Source organism: Takifugu rubripes, chromosome 21 (genome assembly GCF_901000725.2).
Source record: "Takifugu rubripes chromosome 21, fTakRub1.2, whole genome shotgun sequence".
NCBI lineage: Eukaryota > Metazoa > Chordata > Actinopteri > Tetraodontiformes > Tetraodontidae > Takifugu > Takifugu rubripes.
The window spans coordinates 3,950,234-3,977,156 of NC_042305.1; the positions used below are offsets into that span (position 1 = coordinate 3,950,234).

Here is a 26,923-nt window from a genome sequence, read left to right on the forward strand (position 1 = left end):
ACTTCTCTATCTCCTCTGGTTTCATGGATAATTAAAGCTGAGTGTCATCAGCATAACAATGAAAATGTATCCCATGCTGCCCAATAATGTTCCCTAAGGGAAGCATGTACACGGTGAAAAGGATTGGTCCAAGTACAGAACCTTGTGGAACTCCATGGCTAACCCTATTGTATGAGGAGGGAACGCCATGGACATGAGCAAACTGGTAAATATGATAAATATGATCTAAACCAGTCTCGTGCTGTCCCTTTAATGCCAATCACATGTTCCAGTCTATGTAACAGGATGCTGTGATCAACTGTATCAAAGGCAGCACTGAGGTCCAGCAGAACCAGCATAGAGACCAGTCCATGATCTGAAGCTATGAGAAGATCATTAGTAACTTTATAAGTGCTGTTTCTGTGCTGTGATGAGCTCTAAAGCCTGACTGAAACATCTCAAACAGGTTGTTTCTCTGCAGGTGCTCCAGTAACTGAGTCACCACCACCTTCTCAAGAATTTTAGAAATAAACGGAAGGTTGGATATTGGCCTATAATTTGCTAATACATCAGGATCCAGTGATGTTTTTTTAAGCAATGGCTTAATCACTGCCACCTTGTAGGACCGGGGTACAAAACCTGTCACTAAAGAACAATTGATCTGGCCCAGGATAGAACTGCCTATCAATGGTAAAACATCCTTCAACAGGTGTGTTGGGATGGGATCTAAAAGACACGTGGTGGTCTTGGATTTCTGAATTAGCGATGGCGCCTCAGAAAAATATATAGGGCTGAAGGAGTTTAAGGGCTCGTTGGAGAACCTGTATGATCCCACAGTCAGCAAATCTGGTGATGGTCCAGTTTTTGGGATGGCCTGGTTAGCTTTCTCTCTGATGGCTAGAACTTTATCAGTGAAGAAGCTCATGAAGTCTTCACCACTAAGGGAAGAAGGGATACGTGGATCTAAAACACTGTGACTCTTGGTTAATTTGGCCACAGTGCTAAAAAGAAACCTGGGGTTGTTCTTATTTTTCTCAATTTAAAGAAGAAAAATAAGCTGTTTCTAGCCTTACGGATGGCCTTTTTGTAAACTAATAGACAGTCTTTCCAGTCTTTTTTTCTTTTAAGGAGCACAACAGCATGTTTGTGGTTGACAAGGCTTCCAAATGTGCTGGACAAACAGGTCTGATCCAGGAGGGCCCCACCTCGAAATCTATAGACCTTTAGGGATCTGCTGATAGCATCTCGCCGGCAGTTACCCCAGCATACCTTCAGACATCTAGAGGGGGTCCATGCCTAGTGGGTCATGGTTGTATTGGCACAAAAAGGGAGATAATAAGCACAATAATAAGCAGGCGATCATAACATTACCGATCAGTTCTGTGCACTTGATTGCTTTGATTTCAACCACAGACTTAACTCTTGTCCCACTTCTTGTCTTGTCAGCAGTGCAAACAGTAGGGTGAATGACATCACAGGAGCAGTTTGAGCACGCAAACAATGTTTTTCACTCTGTCACCATTTGCTGACACTCTTTGTTTGGCTGTTTGCACTCTACTCTGACAGATCTGACACGGGTTACCAGCGGGTGCTCCAGGTAGATCTGAAAATGGAAAGCTTTCCAGAGCCACTAGGCAGCCGCTGGATGGCCTGGCAGGTGGAGTACCCAGCCAGCCGAGCCGCTACACAGGAGGTAGAGACAGAGATTCAACTGGCACAAGAGGACCTGGCAGGAATCGTGCCCCTGGCTATGGTGAGTCACGCCACTTCCAGCTTAGTGCCGCACCCACAAATTCAGCTGCAGGCTGGTTATGCAGAACTGTGCTATATTATAACCCGTTATTGTAGAGCATCATATTGTCTTAAATATAATCCCTGAATTGTTGAAACGAGATTTGCATATATTTACTTTCAGCACTTAAATGAAACAGTTTGAATTGCAAATGGAAGGGTTCTGTGCTACTTTAATAATTTCTGGTCATGGCAGCATGAAAGGAATGACTTAAACTCATAAGCACGTATATTTTTCATGAACTGTTTACTGCCAAATGCATCTTGGGAAGGACGGTCACTTTACGTCTGAGGAACTCCTTTATCCATAAAAACTAACTATAACGCTGTTATCACAATTAATAGTGATATTATACTACTGGTATATTCCAACTAAACAAGTTTTGCTTGTGTTTGGAGCCAGCAGGCCACCATATGACCACACCCCCAATAAAGGATAAGAATTTAACAGCATTCTCAAATCAGTAAAGAAATATAGTTAAATAAGTAGTGAGAAATTGGGACACTGAACATGAGTCAAACACCTAAAATGACCTGAAAAAGCCAGTTTTCAGGAATATTGTCTTTGACTGGGTGCTTCCCTTCAGCTGAACATTACCATTGCTGCGGAATAGAGACGACACTATTGGGGGTGTGTACAAAAAGACTGTGCTTAGAAGCTGGAAGAGAGCATCTGTATTTCCCAGCAGGTGGAATTCAGATGGGGTCTGGAGTCTAACTCTGGCCTGGGGTTAAGCCTAAGGCAGGTTGAGTCCCATAGCAACATGCAGGTACAGTTTGCTGTGTAGATTAACCAAAGCGTCCCCGACAGAACATCATAATGGAGCTCTCCTCACATATTTCTGCAACACTGTTCTGTGATCCAAGATTCCTCGCTTCAGACTGAGATCAAAAACTTTAGGACCCACTGATAACAAACATATTCATATTCATAACCCCGCAGTGACAGTGTTGTGATGCACTTGTGTGCTCCGTTGCTAAAAGACAGAGACAGTCTTTCAGATCCACGTTGATTACTCACACAAAACTTGCATTCATTTCTATTTTGGTGCTTCTGATCTGCATGTTACATACCTGACTGTTGTGTCAGTGTTATTTTCTAAGTATCGCCTGTAGCTGTGTAGATGATAGCTGCGTGTGGGTGGCTCCTCCTGCATTCAGAGTAACACAGCGCATTCTCACCCCACTGATTCATTCTCAGGATAATTGAAGCTGTGTGTTTAATGCTGCTGCACTGTTCCACTTCCTTTTTGTCACATCTTGTCACTGATGTATCAACAGTCTGCTTGCAATGCTCGAGGAATGTACGCTTTTCTCTCCAGCAAAGATGATTTGCATGATCATTTCTATTCAGTGAAAGACTTTTTCCTTTACTTGCTTTTAAGTAAAGGTTCATACTACAAAAAAATCTAAATTTGGCCTGTACTCGCATACTCAAACCCCAAACTATCAGCAATTTCTTTAGTTGTAATTTTCTTCACGCTCATTTTTTAATGGTGGAGCAGATAATACAATATCTGCTAAATCTGTCTCAATCAATTAATTCAGACTCGTGGAAGCAGGAGAGGCGAATGAACAGTGTTTCAAGTCCACTAACAGAGATCAAATGTGTCACTTGCATTTACAAACGGGCTTGATTTTGTTTCCTTTGTTTCACCTTGATTTGCGATTTTAACGCAGCTGCAATTATCTCAGTGAGAATATGCAAATTGAGAAGGTTGACTGATCATTTCAAGCATTTTCATCACCCAACTTTTACTGAAAAAGTTGGAACATTTTTCTTGCGTATGTTACTTGAGCCCTGCTTTTCTTCCAGTCCTGCACAGACAGCTTCCTGTGCAGCTCTGTGCTGCCTAGCACACAGCACAAATACTGTACTTACAAATACAGATGCATTCAGAACTCATTAACTCTGTCCATCCCCCTACCTCTCCCATCTCTTTTATGCACTCACACACATGCACACGAGGTTTTCTGCAATCTGCATGCACTGATATGAGGGAATCACACAAGCGAGAAAGGGGAAGGCTGAATTAGATTACTCTGGATCACTGTGGCATGAAAAGCCTACAGATAAGTTCCTCTCCCCCACTACAGAGGTAAGAATAGGACTGTCAAACAACCCTTCTTACACACACGCATACACACATTCACAGGCATGGAACAGGAAACAGGTTGGATGATGAAGATTTACTGTAAAATTTGACACTTTTTATTGAAACAAGTGTTTGACACCACACATGGGAACATGTTTGCTCAAATTTTTGACGTTAATGTATAAAGTGTCATCTGAAAACAGAATAAACACAAGGGAACGGTGTCCTCGGAGGGGCTCGAGGTTCAGGCAGTAACAAAGCATTGACTAACCACTCGAAAAAAAGAGCTCCGCAGTTATTGCACGACATACATGTGAGCAGATTCACTTTTATTTGATTGATATGAGATTGGATTATGAGTACGGTATTTAATTGAATCAGATCCAGTCTTTATCTGACTTTCCATGATGAATTATTACTTTTATTCTTTTATCAGAGATGACTGTGTATGTTCAGACAGAGGAGAATTCTCAGGAGAATTCTTGTCCATCCGGAGCGGACCTATCTCACGTATCTGCATGGTTGCTACGCTAATGAGTGGCAACTCATTTGTTGGCTGTGATTTTTTTATGATAGTTGACAGTTTGCTGATTATACAGTTAGTACGTGAAAAAGAAAGACACCTGACTGAAATGTGAGTTGAGAGTCCAAAGCATCCTGACTCCAGAGCATCTGAAACAATATTATTTCAATTGGGTTTCAGACTCCCTCCTAATCTGATCTGAATCTGGAAAAATCCCAATATGATTTGATTTAATGAGCCGACATAAGATTTAATAGTCAGCTGTATGAATAAAGATCCAATTTGATCAGATGTAAAATTTGATGATCAACTAATGATCACAATGAATAATCCCATTTGTGAACACATATCAGATTTGATGATCCGATTGTTTAATATCAACTGTAATAAACAGATTTAGCAGACCTAGAATGGTGTGAGAACCATCACACACTTGCCTTAACACATAAGGACCCAGCTACTCACTGGACCAAGTCTACAGTTTTCTGCAATTGTGAGTAAAGCCTCACCAGGAACAGATGTGTTTATGTCGGACGCAGCGGTGCAGCAGCAGATATTCATTATATTTACTCATAAAAACAGCTGGAAAGCTGACAAGAGGAAGGCTGTCTGTCAGAGGAGTTGTTCTTTTTGGGAAATAAACCAAATGAGTAGCATTAGCACAGTCTGATCCACATCACATTATAGTTTGATGTGGGCCATCAGAGAATCCCAAAGCTCAGGTGATGTCCATGCAAAGGACAGACAACGTCCTTATTTTTATCCTTATTTCCTTATTTTTCTCCTAGTTTGCTGAGGGAAGCCCACAACACATCTGGATTTAGACAAACTGCATCAACATTTCTGGTTGCCATCAACCCTGGATGTCTGTTGACACAACCAAGTGTATCTAGCTAGTTTGTGCCTTTACTACATTGAGTGAATACTATTAAATAATGAGTAATAATTTAAATCTTGTACCATGAAAACTAATGACAGAAAGCTGAGTTTTTACAGCAGTTTCACTTTCTCGGTTGGCATTGCGAAGCAATTGCTACCATAGTGATTTTGTCCCACTCTTGCCTCCTCGTCCATCTGATTGTCCTGTTTTTCATCAGAATTTTGAGTTATTTCTTAACCAGCCCTTTTTGACCATCATGCTGGTCAGATTTAAGATCAGATTTAATACATCGTTGCTGCTCAGACTACAAACCTGTCATTTCTAGACAGCCTCTGTGAGCAATGTCTCTGTTAAATAATATGTTCATGTTTGACAGTGTTTATTTAGAAGACAACCACACCTACGCTGCCCTGCCGATCATCAAATGATCGAAGCCCTGATGTTACACTGGGAGAAGAAGGAGATAGACGCCAACGGCATAAAGACAAATCTCCTCACAATGCATTGGGGGAGGGAAAACACCTCTAAAGGTGAACATGTTAAGATTCTCTGAGACTTCCAGACTGTCAAGGTGATGGCGAACCAGTCGGACATTGTGATGATGGACAAAGAGGAGAATGGACGAATCGTAGAATAAAAGGCGTTTTTATCATCATAATAACATAACAATATACCTTTTCATATCACAGCTACAATATACCTTGAGTCGACCAATCTTAGACTACAAATGATAAAAAATAGGCAATATTTCTGACATAAAGAATATCTTAAGCAAAGATAGAGAGTCACCAAAAGAACGTTTCCCTTATAAAAGCATTTACTAGACATGATGTTTAAGACTGCAGGCCAGAAACTGACCAATATTGCTGTGATTTATCTCCACGAGTAACCTTTAAACAGCAGTTCCGCTTCCAGCAGACAAAAAGCAGCATTGACATCATGTCAAGGTTCTGTTTCTAACTGCTGGTCGAAGGAAAAATTTGTTTTTTTCCCCTCTTGTTTCTTCCCCTTTTGTTTGAGAAACAAACTTTGATGCTTAACATGCTAGAAGCTGCAGGATCACCATTGAATCATCACAAACCATGTCCAGGATCAATCATCAACATTCAAAATATTGATTAAATGTATTTATTTAAATTACATTTTTAATCTATTTATTTTATGAATCACTCTGCACTTTTGACATTGTGAAAACTACTTCAAAAATAGTATGGGTGCCATGGATTTTCTTTTTTCTGAATTCATATCAGACAAATTCATATCAGTTTGTTTTTGTCCTGCTTTTTATTATATTTATTTTAATTTGGAAACTTAGAAAAAGAGACATTCTTTGTGCATTTACTAAAACATTCCAAATCAAGACATTTTACTGTGTCTGAACTACAATTATTCAGAATAACATTGAGTGGCAAAAATGTATTTAAAAAAAACATTTAAAAAGATACAGAGACCCTTTTAATCTTACCAAATTGCAAAAATATTTGGTGGATAACTTAATCATCAGCCACATGTACATTATGGCATATGGCAGCGGTCTGGCCTTGGCTGATTGTCCCTTTTCCACTCTAATCCAAAATGTAGCCGGAGTCTTGGACTCAAACTACAGCCTCGATGCTGAATCAGAAGTGGCATCCATAAACCTTCAGTCAGCAGCTGGTGTGACATGTAGGGGTCTCTTATACAGTCATTTTTTTCAGCAGTTTTGCGGGGAGAATCTCAGAAAATGCGATATGACCTCTCAATTGATTCCATATTACTCTCTTTTATTTATTGTCCTGACATCTCTAGTTTGAACCTAAATGGTTCTTGCCTTTTGCCAATCCTTTGGGCACGTGCCAACTCCCCTGGTCTTTGGTGGGAAATGACCCCAAAATGACGACACCAACATACTCACGGGGCCTGTGAGTGACTTAGGGGTCCTTTCTGGACTGCTTAGGTGACAATACGCAAAGAGTTCCACATCAAGGAGGTACTTCTTTAGCCTCTTGAGGGCATGAAAGTAATTAGTGTTAACCTGCCCTCTCTGGTCCCCTCCCTAGGAGCACTGCATCGGTGGTGCTGCCATCTTTGTCAATAACCAATGACCTGGTCTCCAACCTGTGTCAGAGCTGTCCATAACAGTTCAAAGGCTTCGGCACATTTGTGAGTTCCGTTGATTGTCTTGTCTATCTGGGTCAATCGGTGAAGTGGGCTTTGAGTGGTGGCAAGGTCCTTATCAAACCGGAGGAGTCTGAGGCCAAGCCCACTGTTGCTATTTTCACCAGATCGGTGCCTACCCACCTGATTAAAGGAGGTCTCCCTTTGGAACAGGTGGATCTTGGGTAGAGGTGTAATCTTGTCAGACAGATGGCCTGCAGAATTTCATGCACCGGCTCAGCCAAGTGTTATCCAGGACCCTTTTCATTAGGTGCTCAAAAGTGGCAGGTGCATTTCAGAGTCCAAATGGCATCACCTTGAACCGCCACATCCCTTGCCTAATGGTGAATTTTGTTTTATGCTGGGCATCTGGCACCAGCTCTACCTGCCAATACCCCCAACGGAAATTAAGTATGCTGAACAAGGTTGAGCCAACAATGAAGTTGAGGGCCTGACAGGGGACAAGAGTTCTTGAGAGTGACGATGTTAAGGCACTTATAATCAACACAGAAGTGTCGACAGCGATGGGCCAGGATGTTGGGACAGATGACTATGTCAACTGAACTAATAAGGAGGGCCCTGACTGATATCCCCCACTGCCCCAAGCTTTATTTTCCACTCCTCCACATAAGTAAACATTTTTTTAAATTATTATTATTACATTAGTTCAATCAGTCTGAAGGGCAAAACTCTCTTGATGAACTGTTAATCTGCTCCAATAATATTGTCTTTTGATATGTCATGAATGCGCCTCGCACTAGTGTTGTCTGACAGTGGTATTGCCTTTAGCTTACTTGCTGCTGCTTCTTCAATCATGACTGAAACTATATCAATAACAGAAGGGAGGAGTAATTCTGCAATTATGATGTGAGGCTTTTTAGACCGAGCAACTCCAAATGCCACTTTGGGCGTTTGATGACACCAATGCTGTTTTAGAGAAGTTACTTTATAGTGTGTGACAGTTGCTTGTGTTTTTTATGATGAAATCACTGGCTTTTCTCTCTGTGTGCTGGATGTAAAGTCTCCACATGACACCGGCTTCATGCTGTCAAACTTGAGTCCAGTATTTCGAGACACACAGCAAACTGTGGTCTCTCTCGGGGACTAAGCAGGATATTAGCCGTGTTAGCTAAAGCTGCCATTTTTGCTGTTAGTGATACAGTTAATTAATTGGCACAACTAATGAATGACTCTAAACCTCTTCATTCACCATAGTAATGCCAAAGGCAAAATATGACTCTTGTAAACACAGATAATTTTTAAGTTGGTTGGTGGTAAGCCTGCTGGATGTAACAGGATAGAAGTGTCGTAGTTTGAAAACTACTCTCTTAATGGATTTGTGTCGCAGACATTTGTCCTTTCTTTAAAGATGATACTTTATCTTTTTTGTGTGCTAAAACAAGAAAGTGTTTCGTATTTATTTGTTATAGATTACCGTAGCCCACAAAACCATAAATCTCGTTTGCAGAAGAGAGACGAAATAGAGGAGCCAAGCAAAAGATGGGAAAAAACCTTTTTTCCAGCAATGAGGGGAAAGGGTGAGATTCACAGGGGAGACAATATCAGCCTTTTTTTTTAATCAAGTTGAAAGGGGAGACTTCAAGAGAGCATGCTGAAGGCATCTGTTGACACAAGAACTCTTTGGGTTCCTTTTAGAAGGTCCTTTCATCTCTAATTTGCACTAATTAGTCTAATAAGCTTGAGTGTATTCTATCATAATGGAAATGCACTTGTAATTGTGTTTTCAGCTGAAATAATCTCATAAACAGAAGATCCATAACTGGCCACATCTCCAAAGGTTGTAATCTAATAAAGCTAATGACAATTTGGAAGGGAAAGCTTCTTTGGGTTTGGACCCACTTGTGTTTTTTTTTTTTTTTTTATTATTCATTTCAATGAATCCTCACAAGCATTGTTTTGTCTGTTTATGGTGAATCAGAAATTGATTGTGACAGAAGGTTTTTCAATGCATGCCAGAGGCAGGTGAAGGGTTCTCTGTGACACCTCTGGGAAACAAGACTCTCTTTGAGGCAGGTTCCTCCTGTGTGCTGTCACACGAGGGTTTGGAAGGCTCGCTTCACTTTTAGTCACTTTGTCACCGATTTTGAAGAGCAAAGCACAACTATTGCTACTGAAGCAATTATTTTAAAAGCCAGAAACATGGACTGAAATGCTTTGGATTGCTCTCAGTTGGTTTTACTAGCAGCCTTTTCCTGGGTTCTCAAAACCTGCAAAAACATGTAAATTCACTTAAAATGTTGAGGCCATATAAAGTCCAAAATTTACAGTAACGAATTATAGTATATGCTTTATGTTTGACCCTAACTTATTAAGTCCCTAAACCACATTAAGTAAACATCTTTGTGCCATGTGGTGAAAATCAGGAAGTAACCATGCAAATTGGTGCTATCACATCATCCCATCTTCACTGTTTTATCTCCTTTGAGGTAGAAGGCAGGTCCTCCCCTGGATGAGTGGCCAGTTCATCACACGGCCCTATATGAGCATTTGTGGGTTTGGGACCTTGCACAAGGGCACCTTGGCAGTGTTCTGCAGGTGCAAACGACGAGAACCTGAGCTTTAACGAAGAACCCTCCGCTTCTCAGCCCAGGCCCCATCAGACTGAGCTACCACCACCCACTGTGCAGCACCTGTATACTGAAATAATTGAAATAAACCCTCGTTCTTCCATAGTTCTCACAGATTCCTAGCCAGAGAAATCACGTCCTATATTTCATTTAACCAGTTCTGACCATTTTTATGGATGAAATTAATAGAAAACAAATAAAATCATCAAAAAGTAAATTTGTTTGCTTATTTTTAAATAAGGAATCTATTTTAAAATAAAGGCCAGCATCAGGTATATGTCACACTGATCTTAGATGCAGAGGAGTGTAAATGAACAATACATTATAAATGTAGGCAAATTGATCAACTGATCCCCGATAATTGTCCTTTAAGGCGAATTGGGTCAGGGCTTGTAGGAGTTAACAATATACATAGATTAGTATGGATTAATTGGCTTCCTCATCACCTCTTTAGGTTGGCATCCTCCCTTTAAGCTATATTGTGAAAGAACTCTGTGTGTTTTTGGGTCACGGTGAGATGGCAGTAATTGGATTCCTGAACTGATTCCTCTAGCGCCGTAGGAGGCTGCCCCATTATCTTCCTCCATGGTGAAGTAATACGCTACTGTCCAGGCTGCCCTCATCATCATTACCAATGCTGTGGATGCCCGGTGATGGAGAGGGAGCAGGCGGACAGGACATACATCATATCTGGACTCATCAGTCTTACCGTTCCAGCCGAGACACCAAACTGTGCTCACTTGCACGAGCACTGGTAGGCATAGAGATGAGGAGGAATGAAAGCAGCCGTTTGTATTCATGCACTGCTCCCATATATCGTTAAACAATACATCATCACCCTGGCCTTCCATGGCCACATCTGCTCTCACATGATAAAGCCATCTATCAACATCTTCCGATGAATGTTTCATTTTACTCCTTTCGATTCCATCCCCTCTGCTGCAATGCACATCTTCTTTACCGCGCAAGTGAAATCTGCACTACCATTTATCAAGCATGTAGTCCCACAAACACTTGGATGGCAGCTAATCCTGCCCAAATGCTGCATGGGTGCAGATGATAATCTGGATGTTCTCCATCAAACAAGGATTCACTGGACACCTCACTGAAAGCACCTGATTTCAGTCATTCTCATTTCAGCCCTTCTGTTCCACTCCTGCTCAGCCTGTTGCATGCCTCCAGTCTCTCACTGGAACAGGATGAAGCATTTTTCACATTACATGAGCAACTCGCTCTACAACAAGGGGCTGATAAATGGATCCCAAGTGAACAATCCATTACCATCTACTATAGCTCAGAGGCTGATGAGGAAGTGGTAGCACTAATTGTTGCAGCGTGTTTATGTAGTTTTCGACACGTTACGCTAATTAGGACAACAGACTGTGACAAATGGTCAACTGATTATATTTTAGATCGCTTTACAGTTTCAAAGAGTTGTAGGTTTTCTTAAGGTCTGCCTGTGTTCGCAGGCAGCTACAAATATCCCCTCTGTCATGAAGGAAATAATCAATGTTTAGCGTCGTGTTCAGGTTGCAGGAGCTTCTGTCCTTTTACAGAGCCATCAAAAAACACTGTTAAACCTCCCTTTCAGGCACAAATGAAACCCTTAAAAACAGATTTTGCTTTTGGGAAAATATAACTTTTACTTTTTTAAGTCATTTGTCATTCTGAGGACTCTACATTGTTATTGAAATGTACTTTTACATGTTCAGGGATCCATTTAATCCATCTCCTCCATCAGGTCCTCACTTTGACCTACTGCACTATCGCAATGATGTGAGCGTCAGGTTGGCAGAAATGTAAAAAATCTACATGTTGAGGAATCACAATGACATTTGGTTGATTGATTGATTGATTGATTGATTGATTGATTGATTGATTGATTGATTAAATTGATTGATTCACTGATTGTTTAATTGATTGACTGGTTGATTGAATAAAATATTTTTATGCATGTTGGGTTTTGGAGAAGGAAAAATCCTTAGAAATCTCCCTGAGAAAATTTCAGGCTTTCTGCAAAAGTCATGGTAAAGTATTTTGAGGACTTTTCAGTCTTAATACGTTCAGTATTAGGCAGGAAGTAGTTTTACATTTGGAACCACATATTTTCCTTTGTCTAACTGAATACTCTGAACCTTCATCTCCAGCCCTGCAGCTATTTCTGTCTTTATAGAGATAATAGTTTGTACAGCAAGTGAAAGGCAGCATTCAGACTGATGGTCAGAGTGAGACAGTGAATGTCCACTGCTCACATCTTCACAGAATGGTCAACTCTCCACTTCACTTCTGGGCCGACTCTCATCTAATCGGAGTCCACTGAGCTTTGCGAGGTTGTGTGTACTTTTTAAACATTTTATTTTAGACGTAATGGACTTCACACTGTGTAGCTGACCTTTGTGCCTGAAGGGAGCATCTGTGTCAGGAGGGCAGATCGAAGCCAGGCGAAGCCAAGCTAAGCTAGCAGTATGGCTCTCTATCAGAGACGGGCTGAGAAAGGGATCAGGAGGTCATCTCCCCAGGCACCGTTGCCTACTGAAGAAGAACTCTCCGTCGATTGACGAAGTGTTACAGATACTGGCCCGAAATTGAACAGATTAGATCAGGCAGGATTGTTTCCCTGCCTTCTGCCTGTCAATCAATCAATCAATCTTTATTTATATAGCGTCTTTCACAATCAAAATTGTTTCAAGGCGCTTTCCAGAATCCCAGGGCCTAACCCCAGACAAGCAACGGTGGCAAGGAAAAACTCCCCTTTAACGGGAAGAAACCTTGAGCAGGACCAGGCTCATGGGGACCCTCCTGCTGATGGCCGGCTGGGTAGTGAGAGAGGAGAAAGGGGAGGACAGGTAGAGGAGAGGAGAGGAGAGGAGAGGAGAGGAGAGGAGTGGAGAGGAGAGGAGAGGAGAGGAGAGGAGAGGAGAGGAGAGGAGAGGAGAGGAGAGGAGAGGAGAGGAGAGGAGGAGGAGAGGGAGAGGGAGAGGGAGAAGGAGAGAGAGGGGAGGAGAGGGAGGAGGGAGGGAGAGGAGGGAGAGAGAGGAGAGAGGAGGAGGAGAGGGAGAGGAGAGAAGAGGAGAGAAGAGGGAGAAGGAGAGGAGAGAGGAGAGAAGAGGGAGAAGGAGAGGAGAGGAGAGGAGAGAGAGAGAGGAGAGGAGAGGAGAGGAGAGGAGAGGAGAGGAGAGCAGAGGAGAGGAGAGGAGAGGAGAGGAGAGGAGAGAAGAGGGAGAAGGAGAGGGAGAGTAGAGGAGAGGAGAGGAGAGGAGGGGACGGGCACAGAGCACAGAAACACACATTAAAATACAAAGGTGTTTGGCATAATGCTTAATGGGCACCCAGCAGAGCCACCATCTTGGCATTGCAACACTGGAGCAAGAGATCCTGCCTGCTTCGTCACCCAAGCCCTTGCAGCTCTCTGCCCCTTTTGTAGGTGAGAAGAACGATCACACGCTCCAAATGCGTGGCCTTGCCTCTGATTTTTGCTGCTTATTAAATTCACCGCGGACTTATATGCTCCTCACCCCATTGATTTAGATGTATTACAGGTATTGTATTCAGGACAATCGTGGGGGATTTGTCCTATAAATCTAAAATATTGTACTTCCATTGCCAGCCATGTTTTATTCATAAGATTCTTTTTCACACCGCGGAGTGCATTTCATGGTTGCTGCCTGGCCTGCATTTCAGCATCCCCCAATAAGTTCATTTTGGAAGTACAAACACTAATTATCCCTTTGTTAATGTACTCTTACTATGACAGACATGTTTACAAGAGATCTGCTCAAGATGAATGTTTGCAGCTGAGTGCTATAAATGCAGTCCATAAAACTGTAGAGGGAAAAACATTGCCTTTATGTTTACGTGGAAAGAATTGAAATAGAGTCAGGGACCGACCCATTGCAGGAGGCCAACACACCCCTGTTGAGGTTGCCGATGTAATATTGTCCTGTCAGCAGCATCATTATGACAGTCTCCCACGGGTAGAGTTTAATCCTAAATCATGTGCACTCATAAATACTTTATAGTTGAGGCAAAAACATCAATATCATCTATAAAGTGTCATGAGAATCCTCTCTCATCGCTGACCGGGCAGCTTAGAAGTAGAAGATTGAGTCCTCGGCCGGTGAGGGCAACAACCCAACATAAATCATTATATTTTTGCATCTGTGTTTTGATGATGGTAAGATTTAAAAAAAAAAAAAAAAAGACATCTCATTCTATTTATCAGTCCAAGAATTGAAGGCACTGGATCTCCAAAGCAGGTGACAACAGTTTAGAAGAAAACAACAATATATGAACACCTAAAATAGAATAATGACACTTTCTGTGTTACATGTGGTTTCATGCACTCTTAATTTCACTCTGGACTTGAGTGTGTTAGAATGCACAAAGGCTCCATTCAGGGAAGTAATGATGAATGCAGGCGAGCACAGCTTCTGTCATGTTTCCATGATCATAGTATGAATGGACAGTTTATTTTTCAATTGCTGTTGTGAAAAAAGCTGAAATTGAATCACTTGGTAACAGGAACATACACTGTAGGTGTGGCTATACGGAATGACTTTCAGTTGGTGTCATCTGAATCTCTGTTATTTGTCAAATATTTGTACAACCTGAATTAATAATATGGTCAGAAATTAATAAATAACGCTTAGTTAATTACTATTAACCTTGGTATGTTTATTTTGCAGGCGGACAACGTTACATGACTGCACTGTGCACCGTCTTCATGCATTCATTTGCTATTCTTCTGTGCCTTGTCATTATTCTGTCTCCCAACAGTCACCATTCTTTCTCCTTTGAGTGTCTCTGGCCTGGAGACCCACATTTTTGTTTTCATACCTGTGGTCCCGGCCTCATCACCCTGCCCAGCCCTCATTATTTACAGCTACTAGAGCTTACCAGCTAATGATTGTAGTCATACACACATATCCAAATGTGTGTATGACACTCTCCTCTCCTCTCCTCTCCTCTCCTCTCCTCTCCTCTCCTCTCCTCTCCTCTCCTCTCCTCTCCTCTCCTCTCCTCTCCTCTCTTCTCCTCTCCTCTCCTCTCCTCTCCCAGTTGACTCTGTCAACTACTTCCGTCCAATTAGACTTGTTAAAATTTGTTAAAAGTGTGCTGTAACTTACAACTAAGTTGTAAACCAAAGTTTAAATCTTTGTAAAATTTTTATTCCATTTAAATTTGCTGTGATTTTTATACAAGTGTTTGTCGCACCTCACTATACTGGCTGCTTTACAGCGTAGCTGAGACGATGCTAAAAGGTTACATGAACTCAGCTGGAGGCTGCTCCATGAGTCAGGAATGCTTCAAGAAGTCCGAGACTTGAAGGATGAAAACCGTGCCAATTGTTGATCAAGGCCACTTACAACGCACAGCATCATTATCGGGAAAATATTTTTTTCTGAACATATACAAAAGACATTTATCAAGGTTGAGAAACAGATTTTCATATAATAACAAAATTTAATTACAGGTTAAAAGTAGTAGAAAATAATACAAATGCATTAAATTAACTTTAATCACTTTAAATACTAGCTTATTCAAAAATAGACATTGTCTTTCTTTCCAAGTGGTATCCATGAACTTTCGTCACCTCTCATTTTAAATTGACTTTTAGTCTGAGCCGTCATCACGTTAATCTTCTCCAACCATCTATGGCTGACAGTAATGAGCAGATGAGATGTCCAAAGCTGGAGTAGTTTGCATGAGTCGAGGCTCCACCTCCTGCAGCCACCTCCATGCAGAGGCGGAAATGAGGAGAAGAGACGTAGGGACTTGGAGGAGAGAAGTGAACAAGAGTTAGACCTCTCATTAAAAGGCAGTGTGTTGGCTTCTCTACCGTACCACCACTTCAATGCTTTGTCACCCAGTGATGCATAGCACTGCATGGTGCGACCAAGACCTTTATTCCCAGTCTCCTCCATGTTTCTTGCTTCTAGCCAATTAAACGCCCACTGGAATAGGAGAGAGGAAGTGCCACACCGCGCAATGCACTACATGGAAAAAGGAACTGATGAAAGGACATGTCTCTTTTAGTCTACTTAATAGCTTCAGGACACTGTCTTGAGTGCTGTTTAATGTCTCAAGAAGATTATTCGCTATACTTTCCACGATTGAGCTTCCTTACACGTAGCTGCAATTTGTCACAGAGGAATTAAAATGTTTATCAGAACATGAATATTTTATTTGCCATTGGTCAAGCGAGTATTGGCTTATCCCATGTATGTTTTAATGTATTTGCTCTTGAAATGAATTACCAAATGCCCAGCGACACGCCATCAAATACAGTGATAAAAGCCCCGGTTAGGCTGCTTTTTACTAAATGTGCCTGCCCTGTTTTGGAGCTTGCTTTTCTTTCGTTCATTTTCTATAAACTGAAGTTATAGGGTGTTTAGCAGCTTTTTTCGTTTTGCTCTGCCCAGAAAACTAGGAAATCCACAGTTTAACTCTGTGTTTGACCTGCTCATTTGTTACAGGAGTCAGGTTGTTGGGGTCAGACCGGGGATGGGTTCAAGACACAGGTTAATCATGCCAGCAGGAAGAGGTGCTCACTACTTCTCATGCTGCTGGTGTCACTCAGGCTGACACCATAAATCTCACTTATTTTCAGTTACAACCGAGACACGAGTAGAAATTACAGCCCAGAGCACATTACCAGCCATAGCGGCGAGGTGAATGCTAACAGAAAGATCCTTGACAAAGCAGCAGGTTTCCTTCAGATTATTGAAGAAAGGCTGCAGTCTTTGCTATTTGTGGGGGAGGACTGGATTGTAACTAAGGTACAAAACACCCTGACAACAGCATTGTTTATTCAGAGGCGCGTGAACACAGCGAGAACATCAAAATCTCATTGTTGAAAGGTGTCAGTCAGCAGCATTGAACATTGAAGCTACACTTTTCAAAATCGAACGCAGTCTCCCAAAAGCATGTGTTCCAACTAAACAATGCCGTCGCCATCGAGTTGGAGCGCAGAGTGAGCAAATAATGCCGAGTCCAGATCTGCCACGCTAACAGACACCTACGCACAACCACTGAGTGCTACAATCAAATCAGAAGGTGCTTCAACAACATTTAAATAAAAAAGTTGCCGGGGTATTGTACCATTTTTAACCTTTCTTTTTGAACTCTTAATGATGTCAGAGTGTCAGTTGACATTATAGGTCACATTAAAGGTGGGAAAATTTATTTTAGCACAAATCTGACATATTAGCAGTGGCACACGGGCATTTTATACCCCTCCCCACCTGCCTGTACACCAAACTCCACATGTTTTGGGGGTTTTCCTGTCTACTGAGAGATGACTGAGCATTGCTTCAAACGTGTGCGCCATTGGTCTCCATTTCACGGCTAATTGTGCTGTCTGTGTCTGAAAGTGCAGCCCAGCGATGCATCACTGTGGGAGCCCCACACTGACTTATTACTGGTCGGTCTTTTTTTTCCCCCCACTACTCCTAACCTGCTGGGTCATGTCCAGCCAATGTAATCTAACATTGTCCTCCGCCTTCAGCAGGTCCCAACCATTTACCCCCCTCATGTATTATAGATGACCTTGTGGAAATTGAGGAAACCCAGCAGGCAGAGAATTAATTTATAGCAACCCCATTTTGGGGGGAATTGAATCAAAGTCAACAGTTCAGTGATGGTGATGGTGTAGCAAACCTAACAGTACCCAACACTGTCCCAGTCAACAAAGCTGTAACAAAAGCCCGTTTGAAGATCGGGTTATTTTGGCTCTGTTGGTATTTCTTGGCTCAACTAATAAGCTCTTTACGCTGAAGCTGAATAGTCTTAAGTATCGACGCTTCCAAACAACAATCCCGTTTTTCTCTTTTTTTGAATGGCTGTCATTCACAAACATACAAATGTAAGGAGAAGTCTAAAGAAGTGGAATTACTGCAGATCAAAGGATGCTGTGAAAGGTCAATGCCACTGCGGATAGATCTAGTCAGTAGTTAGCGCTCAGTGTTTGTTCCTCACCGTTAAAATTATCATCATAGTTACACTTCTCTGAAAAATATAATTACAAGTGCTTTAAAGGGGTCCTGCCCCCCACCCGAACTTACAAACCTGAGCTGAATCTATCCCGTGAAATAACCCAAACGAAAACAACTTGCAATGAGAGACTCGTGATCATAAAGACACGACGAAAAAGTTTGTGGTTTAACAGGAAATGCTCAATGTGCTGACTGGTTCTCCAGAGAGATTCAGGGTCTTGGCATGGGGGCCTCTAAAGCCCGAGCTAACTCAGTCCTACATGTGCGTAATTAAAACACAATACAAATTATGGAGCGATGCCATTTAACTGAAAGTATCATGCTGTCCTATAAAGAGTACACAATCAAGAGGGAACCAATTGTGTTCCTGATTTCCCTGAATGGCCACTTAGAGTTGCATTGTCGATGAGTAATTTGCTCCATCACATAATTTTGATCGAATCCTGGCGGATAATATATCACAGCAGTTGTATAAATGCATTACATAAGAAATAACAATAAAGCTTCCCATTAAGCCAAAGTGCAGCAAAAGAACAGCAAATGTAGTTAACAAAGTTGAATAAAATCAAGCAAACGCTGACAGCCGGCGAGCTGTACTTTGGTCTTTGTTCTTTGACGACTGCATAATGGTACAAGTCGATGATGTCACTGGGAAACAGACGGGTAGATTTCTAAAGAGCTTTGTCAAACAACGTCACGCAACCTCATGTTACCTTGTAATCTGTAGGTGATCCATTGTGCTTCATAGGTCATTTAATTCAGTTTCATTTTTATAGCGCTGCAATTTAAAGAGACTTTGCACAACCCGGAGGATGAACCCTACTTAATGGAACTACTGTAACGTAAAGAACCCATGTAATGAATGATTTGGTGCACGTACATGAAAATGTACATTATTACGCAGCTTTTGCTTTTCTTTATTGAGAAAGATTAAAAATACATACCCTCATTGTAACATTTCAGTTACAGTTTTGATGCATTCTTTGATTAAAAGAAAGGTTTGTGGATTTTTACATTTTTATTTTACTTAATCATGCAAGAAAGGTGATTTGTCCGTAGAATAAGGCTATTTAAAAGAGAGGTCAGGGATCTGGAACTGACTTCCATTCCGTTATCGCTGACCCGACTCCATGAAGACTCCAAACATTTCTTTTAAAGATCCATATTCAACACTCAAAAGCTGCCGGGAGAAGAAAAGAAGCTGCTTTTAAAGGCTGCTTGGTCTCCTCCTGAACACGCTTTCATTAGTGTGCATGTAGAAAACCTGCTTGGCTGTTTGTTTGTCGCAATTACATGTTACCTGTTCATGTATTCATAATTTGGTCTAATTGCTCACGGTTTTCAAATATGCTGATGGGCAGTTTTGTGAGCAGCCATTCGCAGTGTTGGGTAATTGCTCTCATTAATTAGCTGACTAAAGAATATGGCAGGTAGGTTAAAAATTACATCCATGCCAGTTATGGCATGGATGTGGCTCAGACAGTTGTCTTTAATTTGATGTTTACCAATGCAACTTAACTCTAAATCATCATTTTAAAAGGCATCCTTGTGTTTGTAGAATGATACCCTCGCACAAATATGTGGGACGCTGGTCGTCTTTCAGATTTGAAGCTCAAAATCATTCCTGACTCTATATTTGAGTTTCACTTGACCCAACATGGAGAATAAATCGCCCCTCACATGAACTGTGCCTTTGGATCAGGTATTGGTTCTCTGTTAATAAATATGTTAATAGAGTGACCTCTCAATGAACAATAACTCTGGCTTACCTTCTCAAACAATCACCTTCCAGGTTATTTATTCTTGAATGCTATTGTTTTTCAGGTAAAGTCAATTACAGTAATTGGTGTATTAGAGAACAGCCTTTGATGAGCTCCGTCCCTCTGTCCCTCTGTCTCTCTGCAGGACTCTGAGATTTTAAACACCGCAGTGCTCACTGGGAAAACAGTGGCCGTCCCAGTAAAAGTGGTGAGCATTGGAATAGATGCCTCCGTGGTCGATGTTTCCGATGCCGTCCAGTGTCACTCCATGGACGAAGATGTGGTGAAGGTGAATATGGGGAATATCTTTCTGACAAAACACTAAAATGCTTAACTGAGAACTGAAAAATGTTCTGAATAAAGCAGCAGAATGTTGGTGAATAATAATAATATTATTTGTTAACAGTCAGGGATGTTAATGGAATTATTAGTTCAGTTATTATTTTAAAAAACTAACTAATAAGAGAAACGGAGCATTTAATGACAACGATGACACATTGTGATGCCTTATAGACGTTATAAAAAAGGCGAATGTAGCTGAAAAGATGTTCTATGTTTAGCTCATCTATAGAAATCCTTCCGAAAGGAATAAACAAACAGCAGCCAACACCATGAAAGAGAGTGTTTGATATGCGCTGACTGCTGACAGGTTGCTCAAGTTTTCTTTTATTTTTAGAGCCCCTTTTAATGCAGAGGCACAGGTCGCAAATGGAATTAAGGAAAAAGGAAAAAGAAAACTTGCACGGTGTCAGAAAGCTGGGCCAGGAGAATATGACTGGCTCTTAAATTATCTACAAAGGTTCATAAAGGTCCAGCCACAAAGTCAACTGGACTGTTGAGAGCTCCTGGAAGATGCATTGCTTCTCACCCACCTATCAGGACTGAAGAAGCATCTCAGATGAGAGGCGCAACGCTTTCAACAGTCCCGTTGACCCGTTTTAGACCTTTATGGATTAATGTGACCTGGAGAGCCTCCATGGAGAACCGACAACTGAAGGAAAAAGTGTCCGTGGGCAGAGACATGGGCGTCGAAATTAGATTCTATTTTGACATTAGCCCACAGAAAATCAAGTTGCAGGAAGTTAAACCTGCATATGTGCAGTAAATAAGCAAATAAATGTCATCATTAACATGTATATGAAGGTTTTATAGAGAGAAACTGGGCAAAATGAAGACAGACAGATGGACATGTATGTGAACATGACTAATTTATTTTCTACCTGGGGAATACGTGATGAGTAAACACGTCGTGACATCACCTCTGAATTATGAATAGCGCCGCATGAGAGAGTCACTTCTGATCATTTCTATCCATATCATTACTCTGACTGTAACTGAAATTTAATTAGAAAGAATTACCCAAGGTCATGTGTTGTTTTCGTTTTTTGCTTTCAGCCTCTTCAGAGATCTTTTTTCTCAATCTAACAAATATCAACCGACACATGCAGGCCGGACTCAAACTTTTGCTTAAGTAATTATGCAGCTACATGTAAATGTGGCTTTTCCCCCCTGAATGCAGTCCAATTTGGGCCAAATGGATGGTAAATCATAGAAAAGCTATCTATAATAATCTGCCTTGAAAAAAGTTGAATATTGTATGCTCTCTATGCACAAATTCTACTGAGAAGCATTAAATATGAAGAAATGATCTTCACCTGAAGAAGATTTCAGATGTCTGTTCTTGGAAGGTTTCATTAGACCAAAAAGATAAATTCAGAGTTTTATTGAAGGTTCAGCCAACACAAATAAAGCTTAGTTGTGAAAATGTCCTAAAAGAGAGAGAGCGGCTTTAAATGCTCCAGGGGAAACTTTCCCAGGTGGAACAGAGGTGGAAAGTGGCAGGAAAAGAAACGAGGCAGGAAGTGGAACAGAAAACATTGCCATCGTTCACGCCATTCCAAACCTCTTATGTTTACTAGGAGGAACAAATTTAGAGGGGCCCTGAGTGAGGATACGGCAGAGCAGCCTCCACAGGAGCCTTTCTCTGGCCTGACACACCCCCAGCTAGATTTCTATCCCTCCCAAATGGAAGCCATTACATTTTGAGTTCTTGCATGAGCAGATCTGCCTTCTTCCTTCAAACAGTCTAGATATTGTCACTATCTGAGTCAAAGCTTGCCCCCCCCCCCCCCCCCCCCAGTTAATCTAAAGCCAGGTGAGTTTTATTGGTGCATTGTTGGCAGTTGTGTTCCATTTTCTGGACTTTAGTTACATTTGGACATACAGCATTTAAATATACATGCCAAAATCATTGCCAGAGACGCTTGAATCAATAACAATGAAGCTTTAACAGCTGCTAAAGTTTTCAGCCAGAAAGCTCGCGAGGCCTCAGCACACATGCAGAGATAATACTCCACTCTGTGAGTCCTTTATTGTTTCTGTTGCAGCCAAATATGCTGATATGATGGGGAGGGGTGGAAAGAAATATCTCATACCACTCTTTCACGGCCACTGAATTGCGTGTGGCAGGGCAAGGCCTGAAATGGGATTGAACCAGTGTAGTGGACTAGAAGTAATCTCAGGAAAAAGAAGAAAATGAGAATATTAAAGTAAAGTACAGGTAGCTTAAATACAGTCTGTACACAATAATGGATGTAGATGCCGTATGTACGTGTTGTGCTCTTAGCATCTTTCCTCATGGCCAAGTGACATCATTTACAGATGCCAGAACAAGGACATTATGTTACACCTGTGCTGACTCTTAAACCCAATTTAAGACTGTTTACATATTTTCCCCCTGTCATTAAAATGAGAGGTGCAGCCTGCTGCTGCACACCCGTCTGGCTGCCTTTAATTGCTTCTGTCAAAGGAACTCTGTTGAAGCCAGAGACCGTCTCCGTCCACCTTCATGCTCTCCACTCCCATTGCTCATATCTGTTTGGGAATGTGTCTATCTGGTGAGTTGTTAATTTCCTGGGCTCGATCCAGACACGGCCTTAATGTCCGCTGTAAGTATTCTCCTGTTAGCTGTCGAGGTTGCCTGATTAATATGGTAGAAGTTCCTCCTGGACGTTTATGATAGTGTGAGCCTGACGGACAGAGACTGTCTGATTCGCAGAGACACCGTTTAACTGCGTGCTGGGAGCGCCGTGCGCACGTTCGGACGGCTGCATGATTGGTTTAGTTGCTTTTGTTTAGATTGTTCAGGATTCTATCATAGACACTGAAGATGGATCACTGTTACTGTAAGCTGGCTGCTGCCCTATAAGCTGGCTGCTGCCCTATTGCCCTTTATTTAATTTCATAGACTGCCTGACATTATTATTATCATTATTATTGTGCTATACATTCAGATCTGATGATGATGATGATGATGATTATCATTATTATAATCATAGTAATATAATGTTAGTAGCTGTGACATTGCTATTATTTAGAAAGAGATTCATTTGATTCAGTCCTTATTTGGTTGCTGAACAGTTCTGTCACAATGGAATTATGTTAAAATATATACATATGAACAGTCTATTATTATTTTCATTATTTCACAACGTATTTTGGACCTGCAGCTTTAGGCTCATGCAGATGCGCCACATTCTCTAGTTTGTGAGAAAATGTGAAGCGGGACCGCGGATCCTTCAGGAATACATCGGAGTCAGAAGTGCAGAAGTAAGAGAAGACCAAGCAGAAGAATGAGGGTTGATGAGGGGCAGTAAGTCTCCTGACATCTTTATCAGTTCACACACACTCTGACGCTGGGAGCCTCGGGTGAATGAGGCCCATTTGCTCCAAGACTGACTGAAGCCACAGCAGCTTTTGAAGGAAAGTTCAAAAGGTTTATTAAGCAACTGTCAATTTTACGATGAAGCGTTGTACCAAACTCGTGCTCTTTGCTCTTTAATCACTGGAAGTACACATTTTTATTGACGGCAGCATTTACACCATGATTCTGTGAGAGCCGTGTGGCCATTAGAAACAAGGTGGTTGTGCACATTTAACAGATCAAAAGTAATGATCATTAATGAGCGGAAAAAAGCCCAAAGTGTGAGTCATGACTATCAATGTGCCGCTGTTAATCTTGACTTGTCCGAAGTTGATACTTAACATTGACAATATGATTCAACTCACGACTGAGCCTCAGCAGAGAGGAACACGTCAAGCAAGAACAAAAAGTCACTAAACTTTGACAGAAAAAGGACTAGTCCTCGTGTGGAATCTGCTGCTGCTGCACTATAAAAGCATATCTCACGATTAATGCTCATAACCAGGCGGTTTCGTTAGTCGCCTCATCTGCACTGGAAATTTTACTTTAAAAATAAATTTGGGGATGCAGCTTTGTGGTTCATTAGCAAAAGTTTACTGCAGAAAACACACGCGAGGCTGTAGTGATGTTGAAAAAGAGCAGAAGAAGCTCCAGGTTCTCTGAAGACTTGTGCCGATATGTGTTTCCACTCACACCCTGTCTCTAAAGAAAGGCCTTTAGTTTAGCTCCACAAAAAGTCAATCAATCAATGCAGCAAACCTCCACCGTTTGCACGTAAACCAGCCAAATTTACTCTCCGCGGAGGGTTTCTGCTGGCTTTAGCTCCTGCAGCAGCATTCGAGTCCGTCACACACAAAGTTTTTAGTCACAGAGGACATCCTGCCACAGCTTCATGATGAATGGCTGCCTATGGTCTTATCTCAGAGGAGGAATGACTTGGAGGTAGAATAAAAGATATTTCCATAGACCATCTAGTTCAATCTGGTTCCAGCCATGGTAGTCCTGATTGCAAGAACATGAAGACAAACAAAATGAGAGAGAAAATTCTGGACATTAATCAAATGCTGGTGTGAGTAAAGGAAGAAACACAGGGGAGGTTTGGAAAACAGTGAGCAATGCAGACTTTTGCCCGTCCATAGCAGAAAATTGGCCCGCTGGTTCCATGTGCAAAGCAATCTAAGAAACAGATGGCTTTGAATTTATCAAGAGACAACTTCTCTCCTTTTACTAGTTTCCATCTGTTGGGTCTTCTTTTAGCTGTAGGCACAGCTATAATAGAAGAGCAGAGCGCGACCTGTTTTCCCAGAGGTTCAAAGATGTCCTTGCTGCTCCCGTCTTTCCCTGAGTGAACGTGGTGCAGATAGAGGACCTTTCATCTTGTTCAAAGTAGGAATTCTGTATCAGTGGGGAGCTCGGGAGTGTAGAGCCTTATAATCAACTCGGAGGGCCCGGCCAACATTGCTCACCATACAGCATATTTTACTGTGTAATTCACTGTATCATCCCCCAGTGCAGCAATCAGAGGAGCTCCACTTAGCTGCAGCCTCTAAATCCTCCTCTCCTCTCACATGCAGGTGTCTGACAGGTGTGACTATGTCTTCGTCAATGGTAAGGAGATGAAGGGCAAAGTGAGGATGATGGTGAACTTCACGTACGGCTACCTGAGCGCTCAACTGGAGCTCAATGTGTGGATTCCTCGGCTGCCCCTCCAGATTGAGGTCTCGGACACGGAATTGTCCCAGATCAAAGGGTGGAGGGTACCCACGACGGCCCCAAGTCAGAGGTACTGTTGAGCTGTGTTGAGGCTGGCTGAGCCAGTCAACAATCCAACAGATGACTGGATTACATCCCATCAGAGTCACCGCAGCCAGTCATTATGGCTTCATGTGGCGAAAAAGAAAAAAAATTTTAATTGAATAAAAATGAAAATCATGCAGATGAACACTTGCAGCTTAGACCCGTGATGTTTTAGGATGATGAGGAAAAGCTCTGTAAGGACCAGAGTTGTGTGCATGTATGTGTGTGCGTGTGCAGTACACGGTACACACACATCACATTAGCCATTGGACATGAATGAATGTTTCATTACCGTACATGATTTTGTACAATCAGTTTTCAAATAGTCAGCATTTGATTTGTAGGAAGTTCACCCCTCTTTCCCAAACACTACGTTAACACAGTCGTACATCATTTCATTATATTATATCCAGCCAATTTAAGATGAAGAGGAGGAAATAGAAAATGTCTTATTCATACACATTCACAACAGACCTGTTTTAAGCGTCAGACCGGAAATCTAGTTTGTCTTAAGGCAACGTATGGTTCCATTAGGACAGCATCATGGGAAAGCTGCACGTTTGAATTGTTAGAGTCACCTTTATTTATACAGCAATGTTACAACCACCTCAGTTACCCAAACAGCAGTAAAGATTCAACAGAAATAAAATATAAATATAAATAATAACAAAGAGGACCATTAATATTAAGAGACGCTTGCACAGAAAACACTGAACCTGTGTTTATACATAGAAAGTATAAGAATAAAGCGGTTAAACCAATGGAGAACATTCCACCTTTAGAATTGTATCTATTAACGAACCCTGAACCCAGCTCATATCCATTAACCTCTGCTCAGTTTTGGAGCAGCACAAAGATTCCAGTGTCTAACGAGGAGCCTTTTCTCTGGGTGATGGTTTCAATTTCAATCATGACAGCCTCAGATAAGATGATCAGATATGTGTCTCAACATCCTCACACCTCTTACGTCCTGACTTTAGTCTGACTGAGAGTTTGTTCTTGCTGGATGAAATAAAAATGGCTGACCTGAGCAGTACAGTCCATCGTCAAGATTATCTTCAGGCGTCCTGATTAGTCCCGATCACTTGGACATCACATTATCAGAGCTGTCTGGAGGTCAAAGATCTCCCGTGGCCTCATGACGAGCAGAAGAATGTAGCACAACCTGTGCAACCGCTGCCGGGAGAGTGGAGTTTGGGACTTGGTGTTGTCCCACGCACCAGTGTGGCCACACTAATTATCCCTGCTCGCCTCTTACATTGAGTGACAGAGGTACAGCGTTCGACTAATGCTACAGCTTGTCGAGGATGTTGCCTTCTCTGCCGCTTGTATCCCTTTATCGGCGGGGACAGCCGGGTTGTGTTGTCATTGTTGATGCCAGTACGGCTGCTGATGGGCTGCGCAGAGATTCACTTCTCTCTGTCTTCTGCCCGTCTTTGTTTATCATTGGATAACAGGCATGACCTTGCAAATTAGCTGTATAGCTGCTGGTGAGACTTGGCACGAGTCCATTGTCCATAAGCCCACCAGGACCGCGTGGATGAGACTTCCTCTGTCAGGCCAAGCTGACGAGCCTGAGCTCCGCCAGACAAAGGCTGACATAAGAAGTAAAGAGACATTAGGACTGTAAAAGGAAGTGCTTTTTTTCTGACAGGAGTACTTTTTTTGTAGTTTTA

The 26,923-nt window shown here is 41.8% G+C and overlaps 1 protein-coding gene across 2 annotated transcripts in view; it reads left to right on the forward strand.

Moving 5' to 3' along the window:
- si:dkeyp-14d3.1 (transmembrane protein 132C) overlaps window positions 1-26,923 on the forward strand; it is a 133,779-nt gene that overhangs the window by 97,495 nt on the left and 9,361 nt on the right. For both annotated transcript variants that reach the window (XM_011615260.2, XM_029830113.1), the window contains exons 4-6: window positions 1,546-1,732; window positions 19,893-20,036; window positions 25,025-25,233. In XM_011615260.2, the coding sequence (XP_011613562.2) occupies window positions 1,546-1,732; window positions 19,893-20,036; window positions 25,025-25,233 (540 nt within the window). The remainder of the gene's footprint in view (window positions 1-1,545; window positions 1,733-19,892; window positions 20,037-25,024; window positions 25,234-26,923) is intronic.